This window comes from Metopolophium dirhodum, chromosome 5 (assembly GCF_019925205.1).
Source record: "Metopolophium dirhodum isolate CAU chromosome 5, ASM1992520v1, whole genome shotgun sequence".
NCBI classification, from domain to species: Eukaryota; Metazoa; Arthropoda; class Insecta; order Hemiptera; family Aphididae; genus Metopolophium; species Metopolophium dirhodum.
Genome location: NC_083564.1, coordinates 30,960,753 through 30,988,636, shown reverse-complemented (window position 1 = coordinate 30,988,636; position 27,884 = coordinate 30,960,753). Strand labels below are relative to the sequence as shown.

The window sequence follows — 27,884 nt, the reverse complement described above, 5'->3', positions numbered from 1 at the left end:
GAGGACCAAAACAAATTGCCTCTCCTGGTCGAATATCCACACAATTTGACTTTAAAGCCTGGGGACACGGCACGGTTTTCTTGCAAGACTTTTGATCAATTACATACGAAAGTTGACTGGTACTTTTTGAATGGTACAAATCCGCGTGACATAGAGACCGAGGACCTTTTACTATCTACAAAGATGGTCAACAGCCACAACGTGAGATTCTTATTAGTTATTACTATAATTATTGAAAAGTATTGTTCATCATAATTTATTACTTGACAGCCATAAAGCGCATCATATTCTTAAATGTTATTTTAAAAATTAGTATTAATAGTTACGAAAAATGTATATTTAAAATCATCCCAATACACAGTTAATAATACTTCAACTTTTTTTTAGAAATAATTTATATTTAATACTTTAAAAGACAGTTATCATTTCTTAATTTGAAGACATCAAAATAAATATAATTTTTTTACAGGTTAAGTTGTTTAATGGTGTATTGATACTCGAAGGTGTCACTATTGATGACGTTGGATGGTATGTCTGTTATACAAACGGATCAAAAACGCGCGTAATGACTGGTGCTAAATTGGACGTGGACAAAAGTTTGGGTATGAAGAATCAATTTATTAATTCACATCAATTTATGTCACTAAGACAATATTGTAAAATTATTGAAATTTTTTATTTTTATTTTAGTTAATGATGCAAATGACCAAGATTTTGGAATCGAAGTAGAAGATGGGGAAATTATCGACAATACAAGAAAAATCGGTTTTTTCAATGCAACAGAAAATTCCACTGCTCCTAAATTCACAAAACTTGATAGCATGCACAGAGTGATCGCAAAGCCCGCAGGAAATATGTTGAAATTGAAATGTGTAGCTGAAGGTAAATGTCAAGTTTTTAAACTAACGAAAGTGTGGTAGTAGTTAAAAATTAACAACATTAACAAATTTAATTAGAATTAAATATATTGTTTTTACGGTTTTATATTTATTCATTTACGGTCTATATTTTACATAGTCGTATAGTATAATGGTATTATAATAGCGATCGTTGAATAATTGTATAAATCTTGTCGTGTTTATAGGTAATCCTTTGCCGAACGTAACATGGTACAAAGACGGAGTCACCCCTCCTCAACGCCAACTGGGTGTAGCCCGGTACACGCAATGGGCCATCATACTGGAAGATTTGGTAACGACCGACTCCGGTAATTACACGTGCAAAGTGACCAACGAGAACGGATGTATAGATTTCACTTATAAGGTCGAAATAATAGGTAAGCAAAGCGATTATCGTCGCGTATAATAGTATAATATCGTTTGATGTAACATAATATTATAACATTAAAATTATTTTGAAATTAAAAAAAAAAACCGAAATATTGAAATTAATTTTGCAAAATCAACCCTAAAATAAAAACAGAAAGATTTCCGCATAAGCCCTACATTAAAGAAGGGCAGCCTCATAACGTCACCACGCTGGTACACACTAACGTATCGTTTGAATGTACTCCGTTGGCCGATCTTGAACCTTACATGCGATGGTTCTATCATAACGCCAGTGTCGGGAATGTCAACGAAGAAAATCTAGAAAACGGCACTGTCATACAGGTACCGAAGCCAAACTTTTTGGAAGTCGGTGGCATGCTATGGTGGTGTTTTTGCGGGTGGTTTTGGAGCTTATTTATTATTATATTCATTATTATGTACATAAAAATAAATGTATAATATATTGTATATTATATACAATTCGGAGCGTGCATATTTTGATTTTTGGGGACGGAAGCTACATTATATTATAATGATCGTGAAAAACGCGTCACGTGCACAAAATTGTTTAACGCGTGTTTACCTGTATTTTGTTTTTATTATTTTAGAGCGGTTACACCATCGTCCGGTGTTTACGGAAGCGCCTCACAACCTTACTTTGGTGTTGGGTGGTTCTGGTGTCTTGGCGTGCAAGGTGTTGTCGGACTTGCATCCGTACATCGGATGGTATATTGGGGAAATCACGGTGGAGAATACTGAAAACTTAAACTTAACAACAATGGTGAAGGTCGAGGTACGCTTGGGAAACAACAAAAAATTGAGCTTTTCGGTTAACTAACACGCTTTACGCTTATATTATAATAATATATTAAATAGTAATAACCATCAACCGTTCGCAGTAATGGTGGTTTTTTCTCGCTTTGTCGGGTTAGGTTATGCCGGGTCTTATTGAGACATAATATTATAATATATTTCCATAAGATTATCCACGTCATATTCGCTATAATTGTGTAAATGAATCGCGTCTGATCTCTCACGTCTCTTGTAGAACGGAGCTCCCAGCGAAGGGAACCCGGAATTATTGCAACTGTCCAACGTGACGCATTTGGACGAAGGATGGTATACATGCGTGGCCGGTAACAGTCTGGGCATGAGCTACGCTAGTGCCTATTTGAAAGTCGTCGACGGTAAGCAATCGGGAAAAACAAAATATTACCAATATAATATACACTGCAGGTAACGTGATTTAATATGCGATGACAATATTTCAGAGTTGGAAGATCCGATAAAAATCAAAGCTTTTCAATTGCAAACGTACCAATTGGCTGCTCTGGGCATTAGCTTCGTACTGGTCATTTTCGTGTGCGTCATAATGCTGGTGTGTAGTCAAAGAAAGAGGGAAAAATTGAAGGAGTTGGTGGCTAGAGAATCGGCTAGAAACGCAATGATCACTCAATGGACCAAGAAAATAATCATCGAAAAGCAACAAATGGCCGATGCCAGCGAACCATTGGTGAGTTGAATTTCATACTTACAATAGTAGCTACCTATGTACAAACATGTTTTTTTTTTAAATAATAATATCGAATTAATTTTATATTTCAGTTGATGCCTGTAGTGAAAATCGAAAAACAAAAAAGTAAATACACAAAACTTGACCAGGCGTGCATGTCCGAATACGAGCTGCCTCTCGATCCTTGTTGGGAATTTTCGAGGGACAATCTATCACTAGGTAAAACTCTCGGCGAAGGAGCATTCGGTAAGGTCTTGCGCGGGGAAGCCGATGGAATTTTGTGTGAAAATGTAATGCACACGGTGGCGGTAAAAATGTTGAAAGGTAATTATTATCTTTTTAAAACGTCCAATTTGCCGGTTCCTAAATTTAAAATATAAGCCATTCAATTTACTAATTTAATTTGCGGTTCTTGCAGACGGTCACACTGATACCGAAATGATGGATTTAGTATCGGAAATGGAAATGATGAAGATGATCGGTAAACATGTGAACATCATAAATCTATTGGGTTGTTGTACGCAAGACGGACCTTTGTACGTGTTAGTGGAATTTGCATTACACGGTAACCTCAGGGATTTCTTGAGACAACACAGGCCATCTTCAGGCTACGAACCGGCTATCGGATCAAACCTCAAAGACACCTTAACGCAAAAGGATTTAGTATCGTTTGCGTATCAAGTTGCTAGAGGAATGGAGTATTTGGCGTCCAGAAAGGTGAGTCACATTTTTTAACCGACAGTCGATAATAAAATATAAATAACACTATATAGTTTAAGTAAAAACAAATCTTGAAATATTATTTTTTTTAAAATGCGTGTACACAATTACATGAAATATACTTATTAAATAATGCGTTTATTGCATATAATATTAATTAATGTTATCTTACGTAAAGTGTTTTGCTATTTTTCATTTAGTGTATTCATAGAGATTTGGCAGCAAGAAATGTCTTGGTAAGCGACGACTTTGTAATGAAAATTGCAGACTTTGGCTTAGCTAGAGACATTCAAAATCAAGAATATTACAGAAAAACTACCGATGGAAGGCTCCCGGTAAAATGGATGGCACCAGAAGCTTTATTCCACAGAATATACACAAATCAGTCTGATGTGTAAGTTAAAATTACGTTTGGTAAAAAAATGACCATAGATAAAGAATTGTCATATCATTAACACATAAAACTCTTTATTACTCCTGCAAAACTCTGTTAAAACTTTATAAGTAAAAACATTGATTCCGGGTTTCGGGTTATAAAATAAAAACTGTAACCTAGATATTTACGAAATAACACGACAATATTCCACAGCGTTTAACTAAAATTGTTTCAATATATTTAAAAATTGTTGACAAATTTAGCTTTAACAATACAAATATCTCATTATAAGATTATGCACATCATTTATAAAATTATAGATTTGCTATTTTACTTTGTTAATGACATGATGGTTGACGAAAATATAAATGATAATGACGAAAATATAAATGATAATGTAAACATATTGTAATGATTTTTTTTTTTGTCGTTTATATACAAAAACATAGATGGTCTTACGGAGTGCTGTTATGGGAAATTATGACCTTGGGAGGTACGCCTTATCCTTCCGTGCCCAACATGGAGCAGTTGTTCAATTTGCTACAGAGTGGACATCGTATGGAGAAACCATCTTGTTGTTCCCTGGAAATGTGAGTTTGCACATACTTTCTGTTATTATAAATATTTAAACCACTGAATTAGCTCAAATTCAATTTGTTCCCTAACCAATTTGATGAGATCATCAAATAAAAATTACAATCCAAGAACCTATAGGGTTAACGTATAATTGAATAAATATAAAACTATATCGGTATCGAATATTTGCAACGGTAATATCGATATGTGGACCATCTCCGCTCTGCCTACCTTATACCCACATACATTCTGTTTTGGGGAAATTAATTTTTTTTTTGGTAATTAAATTATTCTTAAGTTACTGTTTTTAATTTGATCAAGTTACATAACTTTTGTGGTAAAAAAGTATCTTCATTACGATTAAAGTTACTTTTTATTGTTTTGTTCAAAAACAATAATGATTACGTTGTCAATACATTAACTGTGTAATGACAATCAACAATATGAATTGTCGGTACACTAATTTTGCAATAGTAAAATATTTGAAAGAGGATTCCATTTCAAAATGCATACTTTTTTTTGTCAAATAACTATTACAAAAATGTTAAATGGATATACCTAATGTCGGAAAATCGTACTTAGGTATATGATAAATGATAATATAATAGATATTTACATATTATATTATTAAGTGGTTCTTAAAATATATTTTTTAAAAATGAGTAATTTAGTAATTCTACTATGGGTACAAAAAAGTAACTTAAATTACGTAGGTAAGTCACCTGCAAATAGTTGCAATACAATGTAACCTAACTAGGAAATCACATCTTAAAAAGTAATTTCGTCACAGCAACTTGTAACTCAAGTCGAGTTATTCCTCGACTCGCTGTACCGTGTACACAATATTACTACAACTATATACAAATATTTGCGGTACTTACCTAAAGATTATTATTAACTCGGTCGTCGCTCGCGTGTGTTCCATCACAGATACATGATAATGCGGGATTGTTGGAGTTACCATCCGAACGAGAGGCCCATGTTCGACGAGCTGGTGGAGAGTCTCGATCAGATACTGTCGGTGACGGCCAACCAGGAGTACGTGGACTTCGGGCTGCCTCAGCTGGACACGCCGCCCACCAGTCAGGAATCGTTCGACGAAAGCATCCTGGTCAATTTCGCCATGTGATTTCGCGTTCGTTTCCCCACGTCGGATGTCTAGTTGTACCGGAAGTGGTATCCGAGTGCGTCCCTCGCAGGTCCGGCGGACGACAGTTTCCGGAGATCTCGGGACAGAGAGCCGCATCAGTATTTTCCCACGACTACTTTATATTGTATTATTATATTATTGTAACATGACGTGTGACGTCCCGTGGATTTTCACATTGTTATCGCCTAAACGATAATAACCAGTACATAGAACATTATTCATTCTTATCACTATTATAATTATTATATATTGTTAGGTAGGTATACTATTATTATTTATAATGATAATAATAATTACCGATTTGAAATACATGTTGTAAATAGGTTTTTGTGTAAGACGAACATTATTGTGTACTGGATTTTAATTATTTAATTGTTTGTAAAATACTAGTTTTGTTTTGTCGTTATATATTATTGCGTACGTTTTTGTGTTTGAGTTTAAGCCACGGTTGGAAATTAGAAAAGAATTGGACGGTATGCGATTATAGCGAACGGCTCGTCAAGACTGAATATCGTATGGAATCAAGACTTAATAACATAATAATATTTCTACAGATTGGAAAAAATAATCAAATAACTCTGTTTTTATTGTAAAACGTATCGACTATATTATTGTATTTTTTTTTTAATGTATGTATAATATTTTAATCGTGTATATATTTATACTCATTAAACAAAAATAAAATATAATTTGAACTCGATCATAAGAGACTTCTAGTCAAGTGAGGCATAAACCGCCAACCTGCTGTATAGTATAATAATGTAATTGCGTATTTTCTCAACCACGCAAATAAGATTCAAAAAATGTATTTTAATTTAATAATCACAAACGGTAAATAGCATTAAGCCGTTTATATGTTTATAATTTGTTTACTTTTGTATATAAAATAGGTGTCCAAGATGTGTTAATTTTTTTTTGTACTGCTATTAAAAATACCAGTCGAACGAGGTGGCCTGCCATCCGGCATTATTTCGCAAATGTTAATTATTGATGCCTAATTATTGTATCTCCCACCCGTCTATTTTTTATTTGTAATTTTCGATAGCAGTAATATTAAAGCAGTATAATAATATTATGCAATAAACCTATGTTGTTATTGTAAGATAGATTGTATATATAAACTATTTTTTATTTACAATATATTATATTTAATTATTTATATTTTATCATATAAGTATTTTTTTAGTTTTAAAATAGGTAAGGCCACAGTAATACTATCGTTAAAATAGTATTTATATACTAATCACTTTAAATATGTACTAAATAATATTAAAATATGTTAAGTAAATAAATAAGTATGAGAACATTGTGTGACAATTATTATAAAATATGTAATATAATCTATTATTTAATACAAATATACATTTTACAAACTTTTAAGTTACAGATTTTAAAACGGGAATTCTTTATTCGTCCGAGAATCATAATTACATTTTTACGAATTTAATTTGCATGTCTACCTACATTCATAAAGTATTTTATGTAACATCTCATAAATAATCTTAGTTACCATGATCAGTAACAGTTACCAACGAAATTTTGATTTAAACAATACAACTGAATGTAAATCAAACAATTTTTGATGAACGCTTCTGGTGGTAGTTCCGATCAGGGAAGACGACAATACGATGATACTATTTTCTGAAGTTCTGAAAAAAATCTTGGTAATTAAATATAGGCTAAATGTTGTTATATACTAAATAGATTTGATGTACATAAGCCGTTAACCCATTTTCGCAAAAAAAACCCAAACAACAGAATATACCTACTATGGGAAATGTATAACCGTCGAGTCACACGATTTGATAGTGTACCTGAATTGCCTATAAAATGCGCCGCGTAACATAATTTCATTATTGAAATATTGAACAGAAGGCCTAACCTTACATATACTAGACAACAATGTATTTTTAATTTTTGATTTTGACAATGTTATTGGTTTGGTATAAGTAAAAAAATTATATTTATTGTGACATGGCACAAAAACATCGAACTGAGTTCGAGGTAAAATCATTGTCCTTAGTGGTGTTCATAACAATAGCGTGAATAGCTGGTTATTATTAAATACACAATAATATAATAAATTATAATATACAATGATGCTTCCTTATCTCATCTAATATGTCATATTATTATAATAACATAATTTAGCATAAGTAATACGATTATCTGAATATCTGCTTTGAGTGGCCGAGTGTGATTTCCATGTAGCAAAAATTCTTACTGGATTCATACTAAAGGTCATTAATTATAACCAATATAATATTACGTAAAATTTATTGTTTCATTATGTGTATGCAAAGATTGTGACACAAGTTTCACAAACGACCAGAGTACTACTAAATTTCTGTGTTTCTTATCCATATTGTGTATATTAATAACGTGATTTGTAAAAATGATTTTTCGTGAAATACTGAAATGGATACAATTCTTATCGGATAAGAACGTAAAATATATGTTACATTTATATTACATTAACTTAGATATTAGATAAATATTGTTGACATTTATTAATTATATTTGTTGAACAATTACGTTTGATTATGATTTCTGTTGTATCATGCATAATATATAAAAAATATTATAATTAAAACTATTAACTAGGTTAAGTAAACATTCATATGTAACAGGTAAAATACCAAAACAAAACAAATAAAATCATACAATACTCAATAAGCTAAGTAACAACATTTAAACAATTATGCATTCCATTAAATTAGGATAAGATAACAATTATTATGTAATACAATAACAATTAGTAGAATTTTAAGCATAGTCAGTAAGTATAACGTAACTAGGTTAAACTTAATATCGATACTACCAATAGTGCCTCGATTGTAAAATTGATATTTAAGGAATAAGTGAAGACAGAAGGGGGTCAGTGAGTGGTGATCGTGTGACTCGATTACCACTGACCACCAGTGGTAGAGCCGGGTGGTGATCGTGTGACTCGATCGCCACTGGATGTCAAAGTTTAATAAAAGTGCTTATTATAAATATAAAGTTTGTTTATTTGTATACGTCTGTTACATAAATAAAATAACTATTGGATATGTTAATAAAAAATATTATATAAATATTGTTAAGTACCTACTAATATAAATATTGTTAAGTACCTACTAATATAAGTCACTAATATAAGTATACACATTTTTCAAAACAGATGAGGAATCCAATGGTATTAATTCAAATTAATGGGTAATTTTACAAATATCCTAACAATAAACTGGATTGTTTCAGTTTGATCTGATTTGTGTTTATGTCAATTTTTGGCTTATTGCCTTCCAAACTGTGACCGATGCCGTAGAACAAATATATCAATAATCCTGTAAACATTAACAGAATGTAAAATTTTAAGTAAACATTTAGAATAAAGAAAAATACAAGGCTGGGCAAGTTAATGATTTTTTTTAACTCAGTTAAGTTAAGTTAATATGCACCAATAACAATAAGTTAAAAGTTAATTTAATTTTAGGTTAACTCAGTTAAGTTAAAAGTTAATACACATTTTTTTAAACTTTTTATTAAGTTAAAAAAAAGTTAATTTTTTTTTACGCATTTTTATTTTCTTACAAACCCTGAAACCCAAAACTAATTTTTGGACTGTGACTAGAAAAAATGTTTATACTCTATACAGTATATTATTGAACTTCATTGAAGTTTTCATTTCCAAAAAAAAGAACAGTAGTTACCTTACCTATATATAATAAGTAGTAAATAAATACCTAAAAATAATGAATTAATATTATTTAATCAAGCCTTGAAAACAGATACTATTTGTGTGTGTGGGTTTGAAATGGAATATTACTGTGTTTAATAAATAATCACTAAATATTTTATTAAATAGATAGGTACTAGGTATTACTAAAATACTAAAATATAACATATAATTTAAAGAAAAAGATAATAAATAAGTTGAAATAGTTGGATAATTATATAATATTTTATTATTTCAACATACACATTTTAGTCATATAAATATAGATATAGTTATTATATTTTATATAGTATATTATATTTTAATAAATTATAAAAGTGCATACTGCATACTGTTTGTGTCGTTCGTGTATAACCAAAGGTTCACAACTGAACACTGGTAAAATTTCAGGACCACATCACACAAAATCATAATATCGATAGTTGGTTTTTGTTTATTTTTAGGCTTGTTGGATTTATATTTTTTTCCCGAAATGGCGACTTCGGTTATCGATAACAATAATATACCCATAAGGGTATAGCCATAAATCATAATGCCATATAGTCATAATGGGACTATATTATTATGTCTATATTTTTATTGTTACTTGATATAATTAATTTATTTAATAATAATATAAAACCTTTTATTATAAAATATTTTCTGATGTATCACTATACAGGGTGTTTCTTTAAAGTACAGAGTGATTGGAAAAATATAAAATTTTTAAAAATTAACTTAACTTATTCTGTAAAATGAAAATCAACTCGTTGATTTCACGTTAATTAAAAAATAAATTTAATAAGTTAATAGGTAAGTTAATGAATATCCAAAAGTAACTAGTTAAGTTAAAAAGTTAAGATAAACTTAACTTTAACTTTTTAACTCGTTAATGCCCAGGCTTGGAAAAATATAGTAAGGAGTTTTTGAAAAATCATATTCTATCAATTATAATCATTATTTTCATGGTTATGAATTTATGATACCTAAACTACAAAACAAATATCTAAGGTACCAAGGGGCAAATGTAAACTGTGTTCGCAGTTACCTTTCTTGTTGTAAACTTGGCCTGGAACTTTTTCGTAATAAAAAAGGTTAATTGTAAGCTCGGCTCGGAAATTTTAGGTAATAAAATAGGTAGATTGTAATTCGGCTTTTGTAATTGAATCCCCAACGAGACCTACTACAGCACCCAATTCGACTAGTTACAAAAGTAGTTAGAATCTAAAACTATTCACAATAATCAAAATATTTTAATGGTTGACGTGAAATTGACTCTATAAAAACATGTAATAAGTATTACGCACTTTCACGAGTTTTGCACAAAAAAGTTTTTACAGCATTGAACATAATATTTGGCTAAAAATGAAGGTATAATAAGATGAATTTACCACATATGAGCAACACTGTGAAACTTATCCAAGTCTTGTACTCTAGTTCCATCATCAGGTAAACATTTAGTACAATGCTCAAACATGGTATGATGGGAACCAAAGGTACCTAAAAAAAAATAAAAAAAAATCGAATTACTTTAATTTTTTTTAGTATTTCTTCAACTTGAAAACTTTCAATCGATTATAATTTATATTGACATGTGTTAATAGAACGATTTTCTAGAAGAAAAATCAATTCTAACAAACCTAAATATGAAAACTCATCTATATTTACAATAATTGTTTGTATTTTTTCTATCAAACATACTCATACCTTGAACGATAGATCTTCCACAGCTGTCGGAAGTCTGCTCAGCATGAACAATGTAACCAACAACACCAAAATTGATATTATATTTATTATCATGAGTACGTTCTTCGTGTTTCCATAGTGTGATTTCATGTTCGCCAAGCTTAATCCAAACACAAACGCACATACACCTATATTGAAATACAGTTATTGTAACACAACGTTGTGCATTTCTGTTATCTATACCGACACCCCTCACCTATATCACGGTCCGCCTACCAAGTATTGTCCTGTGCGTGTGCACGAATTCAGGGACAATCCTAAAGTCACCACATTAATATTAAAATGTATCATATTTGTTATGATTTTCCACCGTGTGACATGGAGATCGTGGGGTAATACACCAGACTATCCTTCCCACAGTGAGCTCCGCCGACGGGCAAGATGTAGGGTAAACCCTGCGGAGGCGCGTATATACCTCCATCGAGTAATGTACATTGTTATATATTTATGTTTAAGCCTTGGCCGGCATTATATTCATAATTTACAATTATTTTTGTTTACATATTATTTTGGCGGTAATTGCCCATTCGTGTCCACAGGTTAGGTCACACGTTTATATATATTTACAGATAATAGATGTATCAATATATAGTTTAATACGTAGTGACTTAAGCTCCCGTCGAAATGTTCTGTTTTGGTGTTAACTTTTCATAGTGTTAGAGTCTTACTCCAGTTGGATTCTCAACAAACTATAATAAACCTCCCCCAGTTTTTTTAAATTAACCACTAGTTTTTTTTATTATTTAACTACTTTTGTCTTTCAAAATATTTTAATTTTTATATAATTTATTTTTAGTTATCTATGAACTATAGTGTTCAATCTATAGTACGAGTATGTAATATCACGAATATTTATTATCACACATACGAAAGCATTTAGATAGGTACGGGAAAAAGTAGGTGCACTTATTTTGATAGGATTATATCGTAATAATACAATAATTTATTATATACATACTATATATAAATATCAACGCCCTTGACACGTATTGAGTGTCGAAGTTCGGCACTTTTGCGTTCGACCAATTCAACCATGTGAAAACCGTGATACCTTTCGACTTCGTTGTGTCGTCCTGGTTCGACGGACTGTTGTCGGTGTACCTGTTAAAGAATAATGCAACAATACATTATTTTCGATTCACCATTAAAAAACAGCTTTTGGACTAACCGCAATATCAACACGCAAATGCAAACGATCGTGTAGGCCTGTAGTGTGCCAATGGACGCCATATCGACGAGCTGGTCAAGATTGAATACGGCGGCCAAAGTACCTGTAGATAACAATAATATATAGACATTTATAGGTTATATAAAAAATACGATTATTCGACGGTATAATACGATTATACGAGTGTTCGCGACCTGGGAATATTACCAGCGAAAAGTCCGCAAACGACCGTGGATATCAGAGGGGTCTTGGTTGTGGCGTTGATATTCGACAAGAACTTGAAAAGCAGACCGTCGCTTGCCATCGCGTACAAGATACAAGGCAGTGGAAATAATGTTCCCAAAATACTGTATAAATGTACAAATTAATGAAAAAAAAAATTATTTATTTAGATGGTATATCGACAACGCTGTGATACGTCGTCGTGGAGGCGGACGTACCTCGTGCACAATGCGAATATCGCACCACCTGTAACTATAATTTTTATCGTCGGCATATCCAAATTTCCATAGAGGACCAGAAATGGTGCATCCGCATCCTGAAAGCGGTACGTCGATATTAACATAATGAAACACCGTTTACTATACGTAAGTATTCTTTCACCATCGACTTTCCGCAATTATTTTTTACACAATCAATCTAAAAAAGTGGGTTGGTGGATGTGACTCTGCTGTACAGTAGGTTACAAGTGTGTCACTGTAATATATGGTGTTAAATTTTGATTCAATGATATATCATTGTATAAGAAAAACCAGCCTACGGTATTACTAAGTATATTTGATGATATTATTGTGAATAAAGTAATTTATAAATTTACCTATTTACGCGAAACCTTGTTTTAAATTTTCAATTCTTAGCTATAAAAGTTGAAAATGTTATGTATTTTGAACTACAAAATAATTATTAAATTTTAAATTTGATAAATTTTGTCAAAATTTGAAATTTAAATGCTTATAAAAAAAAATCGTGCCTATGTATTTTTAATATTTTTCAACTGCTATTGTAAAAATATATCAAAAGCTTGCATTAAATTGTCACGCTTTTTTACCAACAAATAAAATTTAATTGATATTTATAGAAAAAAAAACTAAAAAATTGAAAACTGACAATGGTCAAAAACCGATTTTAATTTTTATGTTGTTTTTCTCGAAGTTTTTGAAAATTATTGAGAATTTTAAAATGCACCAACTAGATTTACTTTCCCATCGAACAAGATACTGTTGAAAAGGGATTAACTGTTTTCAACCAAAAACGTACCCTCCCATTTTCGGCCGATTGACTTTTCGACCAAATTTAAAAAAGGTCCATTCCCTTTTCGACCAAAACTGTACCCTTCCCTTTTCGGCCGATTCACTTTTCGACCAAAACAAAAAGTTTTGTAATATGATATGTAAAATAAATAAAATAATTGGTATATAATTTTTGTAAAATTGTGGCAATTATAATTTTAAAAATTATTTATAGTATAAGTTACATAAAATGTTGTAAAATAAAATATAAGAATACCTATATATTATTAATATTAGTTTTGTGTTAATATGTCACACTGTGCATAATATTTTATAAAAAGAATAACATAATAATATACAATTTTTGTCAATAATTATTAAGTCTAATAGTAATGTGTATAATATAATATTAAGAAAGATAGTGACTCTCTACAATACGTATAACGATCAGTCTTGCAGGTACATACTACATATTATACTGATATAACTATATATTATGGTAGTAACAATCACAGTCGACGATCACCGATCGTATATAATAAATCGTAATAATCGTAATAAAAAAAAAAATGTTAATATATGGGTATTCTATTTTACAAAAATTATATATCAATTATTTATTCTACATATCATATTACAAAACTTTTTGTTTTGGTCGAAAAGTGAATCGGCCGAAAAAGGAAGGGTACCTTTTTGGTCGAAAACGGTCTCGCCCGTTGAAAAAAATCGAAGTAGTTTTCTGCGCCAAACCGTGATGACAGAAACAAAAAAATTCAAAAAAAAAACCCCTTCATTGTAAAATGAATACATTCATCGTTCCACTCAGAATCTAAAATGTATTTAGTAAAAGTACCTACGAGTTACTAAATAAAAATATTTTGAAAGCATACCTGCAAATAGTAAGGGCACATGAGTGTCAAAACGGAGGCCACGCCGCAATAAGCGATCGTGCTAAGAAACAGAGACGCGACGATTGCAAGTGGTATGTCTCTTTTGGGGTTTTTCGCTTCTTCGCCTGTCGGTAAAAATAAGAAAAACCGACCGTATACCTATAAATTATATTAGCTGTGATGTAATAAAATATGATAGTGTGATACCCACCAGTCATGGCGATCGAATCAAAACCGATAAATCCGTAGAAACATTTTGCAGCTCCCGCTGTTACGCCGACCCATCCAAATGGTAAGAATCCGCCTTCGCCGCCTTTGGCATCGGATGGTATTTCGCTTTTTGGAATTGACCAGTTTGAGTAATCGGCTACATTTTCGAGTTTCGTCATAGTTGTTATAAAATATTAGCGCTCTACGATAGGGTCAGAATTTTGATTATAACACTAACCTTTGTAAAACCCTGTGACGATCACGATGCCAACGGTTATCAGATTTAATGCGGTAAATATGTTGTTGGTAAACGACGATTCACGCACACCCCAAGCCACCAATACTATGAAAATAACGTAAAACAGTCCAATCAGCTAGGTATTGTTCAAATTGATTATCATATTTTTGCTTTAGTAATTTGTGTCATTGATGTAATATATTAATATACGTTAGTCATTCTACTGTTTTTTTATTCAAATATATTAGTTTAATCCATACTGTATTTTTTTATAATATAATATATAATCTTAACTATACGATTATAAATATGTGTACTGTGTATACACATTAAGATTTATTTTATAAAGTCTTTTAAAACTTAAAAGTTGTATAATTATCAGTTTATAATCTAAATAAAATTAAGGTTTTATCTTATCTTTTATCTAGATTATTTTTATTTAATTATCTCTTAATATTATTTAGATACTTTCTCAACGTATCCTCTGATATATCTTATCTAAATAATTTTAAAGTAATCTGTGCACAACACTGGTGTAACCTTAGATAATACATTCTGGATAGAGCTATGCGTATATATCATGCGTAGTCCGTGCTTGAAGCCGATTTGGTCGGTCTGTTCAGCCCCGATGAATTTATTGCGCATGCGTTCGCAATGGAAAATATAGCACAGGACGGCGTAACATAATTGCGATAATATTTTGCGCATGTACAGTGGTTTTGCGCATGCTCACTGGTGACATCGGGGCTGAACGGGCCGACCAAAGCGACTTCAAGATTTTAAATCATAGATCTATTGTATGTGTTATCTAAGGGTGTAACAGAAAGATCTGCAAAGGAAATAACTTATGTTATAATCGATATTTAAACATTTTTCATTTTTTTATATATCATTTATAGACGCTTGCATTACAAGTACGGTATTTTGATATTTTTATTTTATTTTTTATCACTAAAAAAGAAATTGTAGTAAGTAGGTGCATGTTTTTTTGGTTAAAATTCAAATTTGTAAATCTAATTTTAAGAACAAATTTTGATTAATTTTTACAATTTTTTAAATGTCAATTTTTTTTGTAATAAATATAATTTGAAACGTCATAATTTTTTAGGTGCATTTCCTTGGCATCTATTAATTTCACATTACTTCTGAATAATTTATTCAAACCAAGGGCTTTCGTTCGTGCTACTTTTGTGCTGGTTTGTGCTCAAATATCAACGTTTGAGCTGCAACTATTCAGGAGTTAGAAGGAATAATAATGGGGAGTGCTAGCGAAATGACTGCATATCACCTCCAAATAATTGGTTCAAAAAAAGGACTTTCGTTTGTGTTACGTTTGTATACGATCGCCAAAAGTTTGAAGTTGGTTAAAATTCGAGATGAGTATTTTTTGTACCTACCTATAATATATTGTTTACATAACTCACCTACATACCTAACGTAAATAAATATTTTTCTATGATTTTAATCAACTTTAAATTTTTGGTGATCGTATCGCCAGAACCTGTTTTATAAAAATACATTTACTAAATATGAAATCAGACAATATATTAATGCTTAAAAAAAATACTTATATGGAATTCCAGAGAACCCCTTGTAAAAAAGGCTAATAACTTTTTTACGAGGAAAGCTGTAACGATAGGACACAGAGTACAAATAAACATTAATGAAGTCAAAACCAGTGGAACTGATTTGAACTCATTTCGTTAAAGGGGTATCGGCATGTCTTTACAACCCCTTAATTAAGTTTAAGGATAACTTCGGAAGTAGTAGAGTACTAATGTCGATAAAATGGTACAGAATATCAGTAACAAACTATTAAAACATGGTTCATTTGGAATTCCAAAATTTTGATTGGCAACAAACGTTTTGTTGGAAGCCCCAATTGTTATCCCTTCTAACTCCTGAAACGATGAAATTCGAGCACAAACCTGCACAAACGAAAACCCTTGTTTTGAATCCAAATTGGATTTGAATCCAATTTGGAAGTGGGGGTTCCAAGGAAATGCTACATTATTTAATGTGTAATAATATGGCGTACACAGTTTAGTGTGTAAAAACGCAGTGTACACATTAATTTAATTCCAATTGTTCTTGGAATTATAAGGGTAGTTTAGAGAATAGTTTGAACCAAGGTTGAACCACGTTCGTATAAATCAAACGTAGTTCAAACGTCATTATAATATTGTGTTTTCTCTTTCGTCACCGAGATGGATTTTATGTTATGTAACTATTTAGTAAATCGAAGGTACTTTTACTTAGGAAATTTTTTTTCACTAAAATATAAATATTTTCATTTGATTTATTTTTATTTTTATTAATATTAATTTTGAGCACTCAATATTATACGCACTTAAAATATCATTGAGTGTATATAAACCTTACCGATATCTACGTATATTGTATGCAAATATATTAACACTTACGCGCGATGATGACGATCACCACGAATGACGCAAAATCGGGATAACTTCCCAAGAAGCTGATGTGTATGGGAAAATATTCTGTCATATATCTTTTCTGCGGATTTCCCAGCAAAGAATCGCAGTAATTGGTCATGGCCTTGGCCGAGCTGGCGGTTCCTGCAAATGACCAATAAAAACTGATAATAAACGTGGCTGTGACGTGGTCAAAAAACGATATAATAATATTATTGCGTTAGAAAAAATTCGGCGTTGATCGCGTGAACATTAAACAATGCTCATTTGTATGTAATTTGTTCCATCCTACTGGTCGATCTACGTCATGTGTATACAAATATAATTTTTCACGTTTTTTTTTTTATATAAAGTTGTTGGTACGCACAACAGAGAAAAATAGATTATTATGAACTTAAAATATACATTGCAAGATATCATGGCTATACTATAAGGACGATTGATACATTCATATTACCAATGAGATATTCGATGATTTGAATCCAGCCGATGACAAACGCAATGAACTCACCAACTGCCACGTAACTGTAGATGTACGCAGATCTAGCTTTGGGTACTCGGCCAGCTAACTCAGCATAAAAAAGTCCTAGTAAAGTTCGTATAAATATTATATTGGCCGTTAATTTGATTTTTTTTATCACAAAACAGTGAACTCATTGTTATTTTATGCGTTTTTTAAGAAAAAAAATTGTATAAGGTTTGAGGTCCATTATAATTATAATATATTTTATAACACGGCAATTTTAATAAAAATGAAATGCTGTCCGTTGGTAGCAACTACATTACTCAAGAATGGCTGGACCCACATGGCTCATTATTTTTCTAAAATGTTCAAAATACTTCAAATGAGGTTCTTATATGGAAAGAAACATTTGGAAAAGTTGTCCGGAAGAGATAATCACACAAATATTTAAAGATTTATGTTGGAAATCGAAAAAAGATTTTTGTTTATAAACGGTTACTTATCATTGGTTACATTATACAGATTATAATAGTAATAGTAGAAGACATAATTATTAGTAGAAATTGGTAATTATTTTGTATATAAATAGTTACAATTGGTTACTCGGGCAGATGAGGTAAAATCATGCATAACATTGTACAGTACTCGAAATTAAGTAATTCTATCTTAAAAATACAAATATGAGAGTTCAAGAGAGTATGGTTTTAGTTTATATATAGGTATTTGGAAACTACAATACCTATAATCGGTATAAGATGGGTATATAATTATATGGGTAGATATTTTGAGATTAAGTGAAAACTGTACAAAATCTCAAGATCAACCACCAATATGCGCTCTCTGCGGAGGAGAACACACGGCCAACTATAGAGGATGCCCTAAGTACAAAGAACTCCAGCGATCAAACACGCAATACATCAACAAAAAAACTCATCAATCAACAACCAACCACAACAATTCTACAGCACCTGTGAACAACACATCTGTGCATAATGTCACCAAGCAAAATCCTAGTTCAAGTAATATAAACCATTCAAAATCTTACGCCCAAATTACAAAAAATACCCCACCCGATGAACAACCCCACACCGTTGACAATCACATATCACAAAAAATGGTCTCTTTCTTAGACGAACTTAAATCCCTAATTAACCCCTTAATCGCCCTACTAACTACGGTTATTAACAAGTTAATCCTTACCAAATGAATAATACACCCAACCTATCCCAACCACTTTGTATACTCCTCTGGAATGCAAATGGCCTGATCAAACATAAAAATGAACTACAAATATCATTAAAGGAAAAAAATATAAGTATAACACTCATAACTGAAACACACCTAACAAATAATAAAATCTTCACCGTCCCTGGATATACTACCTACGTATCTAACCATCCTGATGGAACAGCTCACGCAGGTACAGCTATACTAATAAAATCAAATATTACTCACTCTATCCTTCCTCAACACCAATCTGATTGCCTTCAATCAACTAACATCTCTATAATCATGAACCACATTCCTGTTACAATAGCCTCAGTTTATTCACAACCCAAGTGAAGGTTAACCTACCAGGAATTCTCAACATTAATCGATTCGTTTACAAATACATACATAATGGGTGGTGACTTCAATGCCAAACACCCTTTATGGGGGTCAATCACAACTAATAAAAGAGGTAGAACCTTACATAAAATAATTATTGACAAAAAAACTAAATGGATATCCCCCCTATCTCCAACCTATTGGCCAACAGATCCAAACAAAAATCCAGATTTACTGGACTTTTTTATTACCAACTTACCTAACCATATCCAATCCCATATTGAAAACTCAAATATTCTCTCATCTGACCACTCTCCAATACTTCTAACAATAAACTCTAAATCAATCTCATTGAAAAAAATTCCCACTCTAACACCTGGCCCAACAAACTGGAATGAATTCCAACATACACTGGAAACAAAAATTAACCTATCTATATCTCTCAAATCCAGCATAGAAATTGATAATGCAATTGATTCATTCACAAAATTAATCCAAAAAGCAGCATTAGACTCATCTCCAGAACCTTCCACCGCTAAGCCAGATAAAATTAACCTCCCCCACCACATTCAACAACTCCTCTCAGAAAAAAGACAAGCCCGTAACCGATGGCAAAGAACTAGAATGCCGAGTGACAAAAAAACACTTAACCAATTATCTAATTCCCTCAAAAACATTCTAAAAAAATACAACTCAGACAAATATCAGTCATATATTGAATCTCTCTCAAACAATAAAAACTCTATCTGGAAAAGTACTAAAAAAATATTAAATCACCGTCAAATTATGCCTCCATTAAGAAATAGTGATAATTCTCTAGCCATAACCAATATTGATAAAGCCAACCTGATAAGTACATACCTAGAGGACAATTTCAAACCACACAACGATATAAACGATAACGAACACTCCCTAACTATAGAAAATATACTAAACCAACCACTACCGATGTCCTTTCCAGCCAAACACACAACTCCATCAGAGATAACCTTTATTATTAATAAACTACCTTCCGAAAAAAGCTCCTGACCATGACCTCATAACCAATCGTATCCTGAAAAACCTACCCAAAAAAGCTATACTACTCTTAACTCATATTTACAACGCTTCACTGAGACTCTCATATTTCCCCTCTTATTGGAAAAAATCAAATATAATCCCAATTCTAAAACCAAACAAACCCCCTACATGCTACACATCATATCGCCCTATTAGCCTTCTACCAACCTTCTCCAAAATTCTGGAAAAAATCATCCTTAAACGAATATACCCGTTCAAGTACAAACACTCGACCACGCACCAACTACACCGATTCGTCGATGTCATAGCATCAGCCTTGGAAAAAAAACATTACTGTTCAGGGGTATTCCTAGACGTGGCTCAAGCGTTTGACCGTGTCTGGCACCTCGGATTACTATACAAACTCAGATTCTTACCAACCCCTTACTACCTAATCATTCAATCCTTCCTATACAATAGACATTTCAGAGTCTCATGTGACAATGCTTTTTCTGAATACCATACAATTAACGCTGGAGTTCCCCAAGGAAGCATCCTTGCTACAACCCTCTACAACATATACACCTCAGACATCCCACACAACATTAACACTACCTTTGGAACCTTCGCAGATGATACTGGTATTATCGCCTCCGATACAAACCCTGAAACCGCATCACTCCTACTACAAACCCACCTTAACCAACTCCAAGGGTGGTTTCTAAAGTGGAGAATTAAAATAAACGAAACAAAATCATCTCACATCACTTTTGCTTTACGCCCCCATGACTGCCCTCCAATCTACATCAATGACAGACAAATACCGACTGAACCAACAGTAAAATATCTTGGGATGCATCTGGATAGACGTCTCACATGGTCAACTCACATCAAAACAAAAAGAAAACTATTAAATCACAGACTACATCAACTGCGTCCCCTATTAAAATCCAACTTACCAAATCAGAAAAAAATGCTAATTTATAAGCTTCTCCTCAATCCTATAGCTACCTATGGAATCCACTTATGGGGAGCTGCCAAAAATTCCAACTTAAAAAATCTACAAGCATTCCAATCAATATCCCTCAGAACAATAACCAATGCCCCCTGGTATGTAAGTAATTTAACTCTCCATAATGACCTTAACATATCACCCATTTCCGACCAAGCCTCAAAATTATATAAACGATTTCACAAAAAACTACATCTTCACCCAAACCCCCTCATCGCCAATCTATCCACTATCGAGCTATCCGATACAACCCGTAGATTAAAAAGAAAATGGTCCAGAGACCTCTTATCCTAAGGTCCAACATCGGTTTAAACTTGAACTCTGATTATTACCTAGTTTTACTTTTATTTCTTTTTCATTTCTCTTAATGTATTCATTTTTCCGTTATACCTAGTATTAACTGAAGAGTAATATCAATGGATATTTTTCTCTTATCATGTGAACTCATGTCAAAAATTCTATTACTCAAATTTACTTATTGTATTATATTAAATATAGATTGTAAATAAATTTTATTTAAAAAAAAAAAAAAAGATATTTTAAAGAATGATATCTATTCGTTCTCTGATTTCGGGGGTAATCCCTTCCCGGCATAATATGCCTATCTATGATTTTATTATACCGGGAAGTAGGTAAGTTATTATCCTGGAACAATCTCGCACTCCCTCGGTAAAATTATCCGATTACGAGATTGTCGAGATATTTTGACTATGCGTCATCAGCTTAAAAATGAATTCCATGAAAATCGGACATGTCCTCACCGGAAAACGCTGACACCACAGCGGTGATGACGAAGGACAGGACTGCGGATGGGCCGGCGATTGAATTGGCCACTGCTCCGACCAACACGTAGACACCCCATCCGGTGCCCAATGCAATCAAGTCGAATAAGGTCAATACCTGGTTGATCTTTTCTTTGCTTGGTACATCTGCCTTTTTCCTCGTCAACGCCCACGTCAACGAACCCGTCTGTTGAACACATAATATCAATAAGGTATCAGACTTGATATAACGCGTTAATTTGTTACGTCACAGAATGTTGAGTCTTTTTATTAAAATTTTAGTCATAACATACTCCCCAAATTACATAGATTATTATTATAGCTTACATTATTTTTACCATCCATATTATTATGTTATGACGAGAAATTCTTAGTACGTCAACTACAGTGTTACGTTATCACTCCTCCTCCTGATCCCTTCAACTGGCAGTGATTGTCGTCTCGTTAGCTGGCGAGCTGACGTGCCGCGTCAGGCCAACGTGCTTCCCTAAAGTTAAGTAATGTATTAAAGTTCCCGACGTGACGACACTGATCTCCCTCACCACCGAACAATCTTCTCAACGACCGACCATGGTCTGGCCATCGTTGCCGGCGACTCGACACTTACTTTTTCGACCTCTCACCACAACAACGTACGCTGAGTCACGTCCCCGAATACTGTCACGCCTACTTCGTGGACATTCCTGCCGTCTGGGCATTTTCTGGGCTCTGTTTTGTTTAACGCCGTGTTGTCCACCGCCATGATGTACTAATGCTACAACACGGGCCCATGGCTGGGCGAAGCCCACCCACGTTCAACAAATCTTCCTCAACAGCTCAAGAACTCAGTTGTCGTCATTTCGTAATGTATTATTTTCCCCCATGCCCCACCTTTTCAGGCACAATAAATAAGGCGTTACAAGACGCGAGTCCATATTATTTTTCTTCTATTCCCCTATAAAATTTTAACCTACGTGGTGCAAGACATACTATGTTCATAGAAGCCACGTTTTTTCATTTCGTTGCAAGCCGTATGGCCGTATAAAATGATTTTCAGGTAATTCGCATTCAAATTTAGTAGATAAGAATGATAAACAAAGTAATTTTATTATACAACTAATTTGAAATATTGACTAAAATAAAAAATTATTGTAAAAAATTTTAAATTTTAGAATTGTTAACTATTCTCCACTCAGATAGGAGCAACAACTAAATTGAAAAGAACTAACAACTGATTTAAACAATAGGAACAACTTAATTAATCACTTTTTAACATTCAAGAAGAGCACAGGCCCCCGCTCGCTTCACTTGCTCTGCGAATACTAACAGCTCGTTAGTAACTTCTCCAGACAGCGACAGCCACACGCCACATCATCTGGGGGAGTTTACACTCGGCCTTCCTGCTTAGGACTGTTTTCCTCAACAGTTACAGTTTTACTTTTTTACCAAAAAAAATTTTCAACTAAGCACAACTAATATTATTTAAACATTTCATAAAATAATACAATTTTTAATACTTTAACAATTTATTAATGATTTTACATTAATAACATAACGCTTACAACATTTATGTGTAATAATTAAAAAAAAACAATAATACATAAATGAAAATATTGCATGCCATGTTCATTATTTTTCTGGACTCGCGCCTTAAGCAGATCGTAGCAATCGGACGTATTCAGTGAACGTAATCAGTTTTTTTATCAAATCTTTTTTCTTTTTAAAGAATTAACGACTTTCGAATTCAAACAATCGAGTTACAAATTTAACTACCGAACTCTACTACGAACCGAACCGGAACTCGTTTCCGAAACACTCGATTTATGATCGCGCACTTCAATCGTCAACGGACAACGCACTACGCTTTTTTCTTTTTCCGATATCACACTTCTGAAAATATTATGTTAACTTCTGCACTCAGATAGAGAGCAATAACTAAATTGAAAAAATCTAATAACTGAAATAAAACAATAGGAACAACTTTATAAATCACGTTTTAACATTCAAGAAGCACTAGAAAGAAGCATACATATTATGGGCAGAGTATTGACTTGATTCTAATAATACGATTGTTATCTTAACGTTTATCCATTAGCACGATTGGGAGGGCTTTTCTCCCATTAGTACTCTAATTAAATAATTATTAGGATGCAAACTGAAATAAAGAATACAATTCTTTTTGAATTTGATATAATTATGAAAATGTTTTATTACCTATGTTATCGGTGTATTATCCGGTTGTTTAGACGTACGTACTACCTTATATACTGTTAAACAAGCGTTGTGCTAACGACCAACCAAATGTTTTACCTGGAGTATCAATCATGTGCAATTGACAAATTTAAAAAAATTAAATTTCATCGTAGTTCATAAAAGTAAAATTTTTAAAAATATTGAACAGTTTTATTTATTATTTCACTAGTAAACAATATTCCGTGAAAGTTTTAGATTTGTTCCATATTCGTTAGAGCAAAAAACATCCTTAACCAACCTTCAGCGACGGAGGGAGCACTAGGAGAACACAACACACACTTGATCTATAGCTTCATCAAATCCATTGGCATCGACACAAAAATGTAATATTATTATTATAAGATAAAACTATACAACTAACAAAAAAAAAAAAAATGCAAATACATAAAATTGTATGAACTACTTATCTCTTAGCCATCAATCACCAATTACAACTAAAAAAAAGGTGGGCAAGTGGATGTCACTCTGCTGTACAGTAGGTGACAAGTGGGTCACTGTAATGGATGGTGTTAAATTTGAATTCAATGATATAATATCATTGCATAAGAAAAACGATTCTGAGCGAAAACGGTCAGTCAGCCTATATGATATTACCAAGTATATTTGATGATATTATTGTGAATAAAGTAATTTATATATAACCTATTTACGTGGAGCCTTGTTTTAAATTTTCAATCCTAAGCCATAAAAGTTAAACATTTTATACATTTTTAACTACAAAATAATTATCAAATTATAAATTTTGCCAAAATTCGAACGTTAAATGCTTATAAAAAAATGTGTGCCTATGTATTTTTAATATTTTTCAACTGCTATTAGAACGATATATCAGGAGCCTTATATTAAATTTTCACGCTTATTTAACCAACAAATAAAATTTTATTGATATTTATAGAAAAAAAAACTAAAAAATTGAAAACTGTCAATGTCCGTAAACAGCTCAAAAAGAGTCAAATTATTTTCAAAATGTTATCGTCTATAGAAAATGCTAATAAAAACATTCAGTGAAATTTTCAAGTATCTACAGTCATAAGTTTTTCAATTACAACAAAATAAAAAAATCGTTACATGAAATATCGAGTGAATATCAAATGTTGTAAAAATATGAAGTTCAAACGCTCATAAAAATTTAATTTTACTTTCTTGTAGACACATTTTTTTTTTTTTTGATAAAGGTAGACAAACTTATGGATAATCTTGTATTACATTTTCAAATCTTAGATTTAAAAAGAAAAATTTTTATGAATTCTCAACTCAAAATAATTTGCTAATTTTCATGATTTTTCCGTATTTTGTCAAGAACTTTAAATGCTTATAAATAAAAACTGTGACTAAGGATTTTTAAATTTTTTCATCTGCCTTTGAAACAATAACCTAGGAGCCTATTCTATTAAATTTTCAAGCTTTTTTACTCAACAGATAAAATTTTATTGATATTTATAGAAAAAAAAACTAAAAAAATTGAAAACTGACAATGTCCGTAAACAGCTCAAAATAAGTCAAAATATTTGGAAAATGTTATGGTGTATAGGAAATGCAATTATAAACATTCAGTTAAAATTTCATGTCCATATAGTCATTTGTTTTAGAGTTCCACCAAAAACCAAAATCGATTTTCTCGAAAACCGATTTAGCGTAAAAATTCCCGTTTTTCCTTAATTTTTCTTTTATTTTTCACGTCGCTTTCACTACTAGGACATTTTTACTTTTGACCCCCCAAAGTACCAACTAGATTCACTTTCCTATCAGAAAAGTTACTGTTGAAGAAAATCCAAGCATTTTTAGTGTCCTAAAATGTGATGACAGACACACAAAAAATAAAAATAAAAATACATCATTGTAAAATTAATACATTCATCTTTCCACTCAGAATCTAAAACCATTAATAATAACTTTAACACAACCGCAGACTAATGACCTATAATAGTTTTTGAAGCCTTTATAAAAAAAAAATTCTGTGAACTTGAAGTTCCACATTTGTAAGAATTTCAATCTCAATAACGAAGTATAAAATACGCATATTGTCTTTGAATAGGTATACATTGTTTGTGTATACACTATTATACTATCTAGTCAGTTAAATATAATATACATAATATGATATATAATTATTATGTTCCTAATTCAAAATTATTTGTATTCACATTTACAACTTTGGTCATTATTAGTGCCACTTGTCATAGATTAAAATCGATTATGTTCGGATGACATATTGTCACGAAAAAGAATGACTTACCGATTTGTACCAAGGACTGTCCATAATAGTATTGTAATACCAGTACAACACGTGTGGTTCGTATGCGGTGCGACTGCCGAGACGGAAAATCGGGTAAAGCCGATTTAAATTTTATCGCGTATCTATACGTACATATTAGATGGCATATATTAACATATACATATATTTAAATGTAATTATTTAAATATGAAAAAAAAAACGAAAAATAGTACACAATGCGGTCCGTTCAAACCGCAATAACAAATAGTTATACCTACGTGTCGATCGCGTAGGTACGTTTTGTTGTATAATATGTAAGCACACCAATAGATTTAAAAACGTCGACAGCAGCAGCAGCAGTATAGCGTCTAAATAATTTTAATGACGACGATATCACATGCGGATTGTACGAGGTTTCAATACTATCGGTTATGATGCGCGAACTGTACTAAAGTAAATAAATATTATATTTGGCGAATGGACGTGCTGCCGACGAAACTCGAGCAGTGTCTGCGCGCGTTCTTCGAGCGGATAATAATATCATTTGAACGGCCCACCGGAAAAAGAGGGAAAATAATACTACCTACAATTATAATAATAATGACCGTGGTACAGGTAATAGCCGTGGAAGAAGTTATCGCTGCCACGAAGAACGTTCGGTAATTTTCGTATTGTCAAATTTACTACCACCGCCGTTTCCGTCTATATGGCCTCGAAAACTTTTTTTTGTTTTTTTTTTGCATCTAAGATAATAGGATATACATGTGTGTGCAGACGTGCAGTTTAGTTCGCGGATTCCACGTGTCTGATCTGATGAATTAAAAAGAAAAAAGGTGTAACGAGTTGCTGTAAGTACATTAAGTGTCTAGAGAAATCACTGTAATGGATGTGTTAAATTTAAATTCATTGATATAATATCACTGTAGGTATACGAAAAAGTTTCTGAGGAATGATGGTCTGTCAGCCTATAGTATTACTAAGAATATTTTATGATATTATAATTGTGATTGAAGTAGTTTATTTTACTATTAGGCATTAGTACTACCTAGTAGCCAAGAGCGTTCATCAATTAGAACCTATAGGGCGGTGACAATATTATAAAAAAATAACTAAGAACCAACCAATTTGATTTTATTAAATAATAGAAAATAAACACACAACATATATAAGCGATAATACTTATGTAATGTGTCATGTATTATAATATCATCAGTAAAAATAGTTTATTATTTTATAATTTCCATGATAACAATCATTTCACATTTGTCTAGGGGGGGGGGGGGGTGACATGTCACCTCCTTGCACCCCCTAATGCTCACCCTTATTGCTAGTAGGTAATTATCGCTTACAGTAACAGGCTGTTAAAAATAACAGTTGAATGTGGTGGCCTGCCATCAGGCATTATTTCGCAAATGTT

The 27,884-nt window shown here is 32.1% G+C and overlaps 2 protein-coding genes across 5 annotated transcripts in view; one reads left to right on the top strand and one right to left on the bottom strand.

Moving 5' to 3' along the window:
* The window catches only part of LOC132944922 (fibroblast growth factor receptor homolog 1-like), a 40,826-nt gene extending 33,865 nt beyond the window's left edge, over nt 1-6,961 (top strand). The window contains exons 6-17 of one of the 2 annotated variants that reach the window (XM_061014478.1): nt 2-201; nt 470-602; nt 691-882; nt 1,085-1,276; nt 1,877-2,061; nt 2,317-2,455; nt 2,540-2,781; nt 2,874-3,105; nt 3,200-3,498; nt 3,702-3,895; nt 4,327-4,467; nt 5,384-6,961. In XM_061014478.1, coding sequence (XP_060870461.1) covers nt 2-201; nt 470-602; nt 691-882; nt 1,085-1,276; nt 1,877-2,061; nt 2,317-2,455; nt 2,540-2,781; nt 2,874-3,105; nt 3,200-3,498; nt 3,702-3,895; nt 4,327-4,467; nt 5,384-5,582 — 2,348 coding nt within the window. In that variant the 3' untranslated portion in view covers nt 5,583-6,961. Of the gene's footprint in view, nt 1; nt 202-469; nt 603-690; nt 883-1,084; nt 1,277-1,422; nt 1,611-1,876; nt 2,062-2,316; nt 2,456-2,539; nt 2,782-2,873; nt 3,106-3,199; nt 3,499-3,701; nt 3,896-4,326; nt 4,468-5,383 lie in introns of both variants that reach the window. The other variant, XM_061014477.1, reaches the window with a different exon arrangement.
* A 1,131-nt stretch (nt 6,962-8,092) lies between these two features.
* LOC132944868 (cationic amino acid transporter 2-like) lies at nt 8,093-27,254 on the bottom strand. Of its 3 annotated transcripts, none has more exons than XM_061014393.1 (15): nt 26,742-27,254; nt 26,489-26,610; nt 22,000-22,207; nt 17,674-17,802; nt 17,205-17,360; nt 14,782-14,886; nt 14,545-14,700; nt 14,334-14,458; nt 12,655-12,752; nt 12,422-12,561; nt 12,215-12,317; nt 12,005-12,147; nt 11,008-11,174; nt 10,692-10,800; nt 8,093-8,929 (listed from the first exon to the last, which is right to left on the bottom strand). In XM_061014393.1, the coding sequence occupies exons 2-15, from the start codon at nt 26,510-26,512 to the stop codon at nt 8,808-8,810; spliced, it is 1,785 nt and encodes a 594-aa protein (XP_060870376.1). In that variant the 5' UTR covers nt 26,513-26,610; nt 26,742-27,254; the 3' UTR covers nt 8,093-8,807. The 3 variants fall into 3 exon arrangements, with proteins under 3 accessions (XP_060870376.1, XP_060870375.1, XP_060870377.1); XM_061014392.1 differs by having other exon boundaries at nt 26,746-27,254; XM_061014394.1 differs by lacking the exon at nt 26,742-27,254 and adding an exon at nt 22,348-22,507 and having other exon boundaries at nt 26,489-26,688.
* Nucleotides 27,255-27,884: the final 630 nt, after the last annotated feature.

Bases quoted from the DNA above. Each gene is read 5' to 3' on its own strand.
- LOC132944868 (XM_061014393.1), bottom strand. From the start codon at position 26,512: ATGGACAGTCCTTGGTACAAATCG. The intron at 12,753-14,333 runs GTATGCTTTCAA...TACCGCTTTCAG, and splicing joins TGTGCCCTTACTATTTGCAG to GATGCGGATGCACCATTTCT. The intron at 11,175-12,004 runs GTATGTATATAA...ATTTCAATATAG, and splicing joins GGCGTTGATATTTATATATA to GTGTATGTGCGTTTGTGTTT.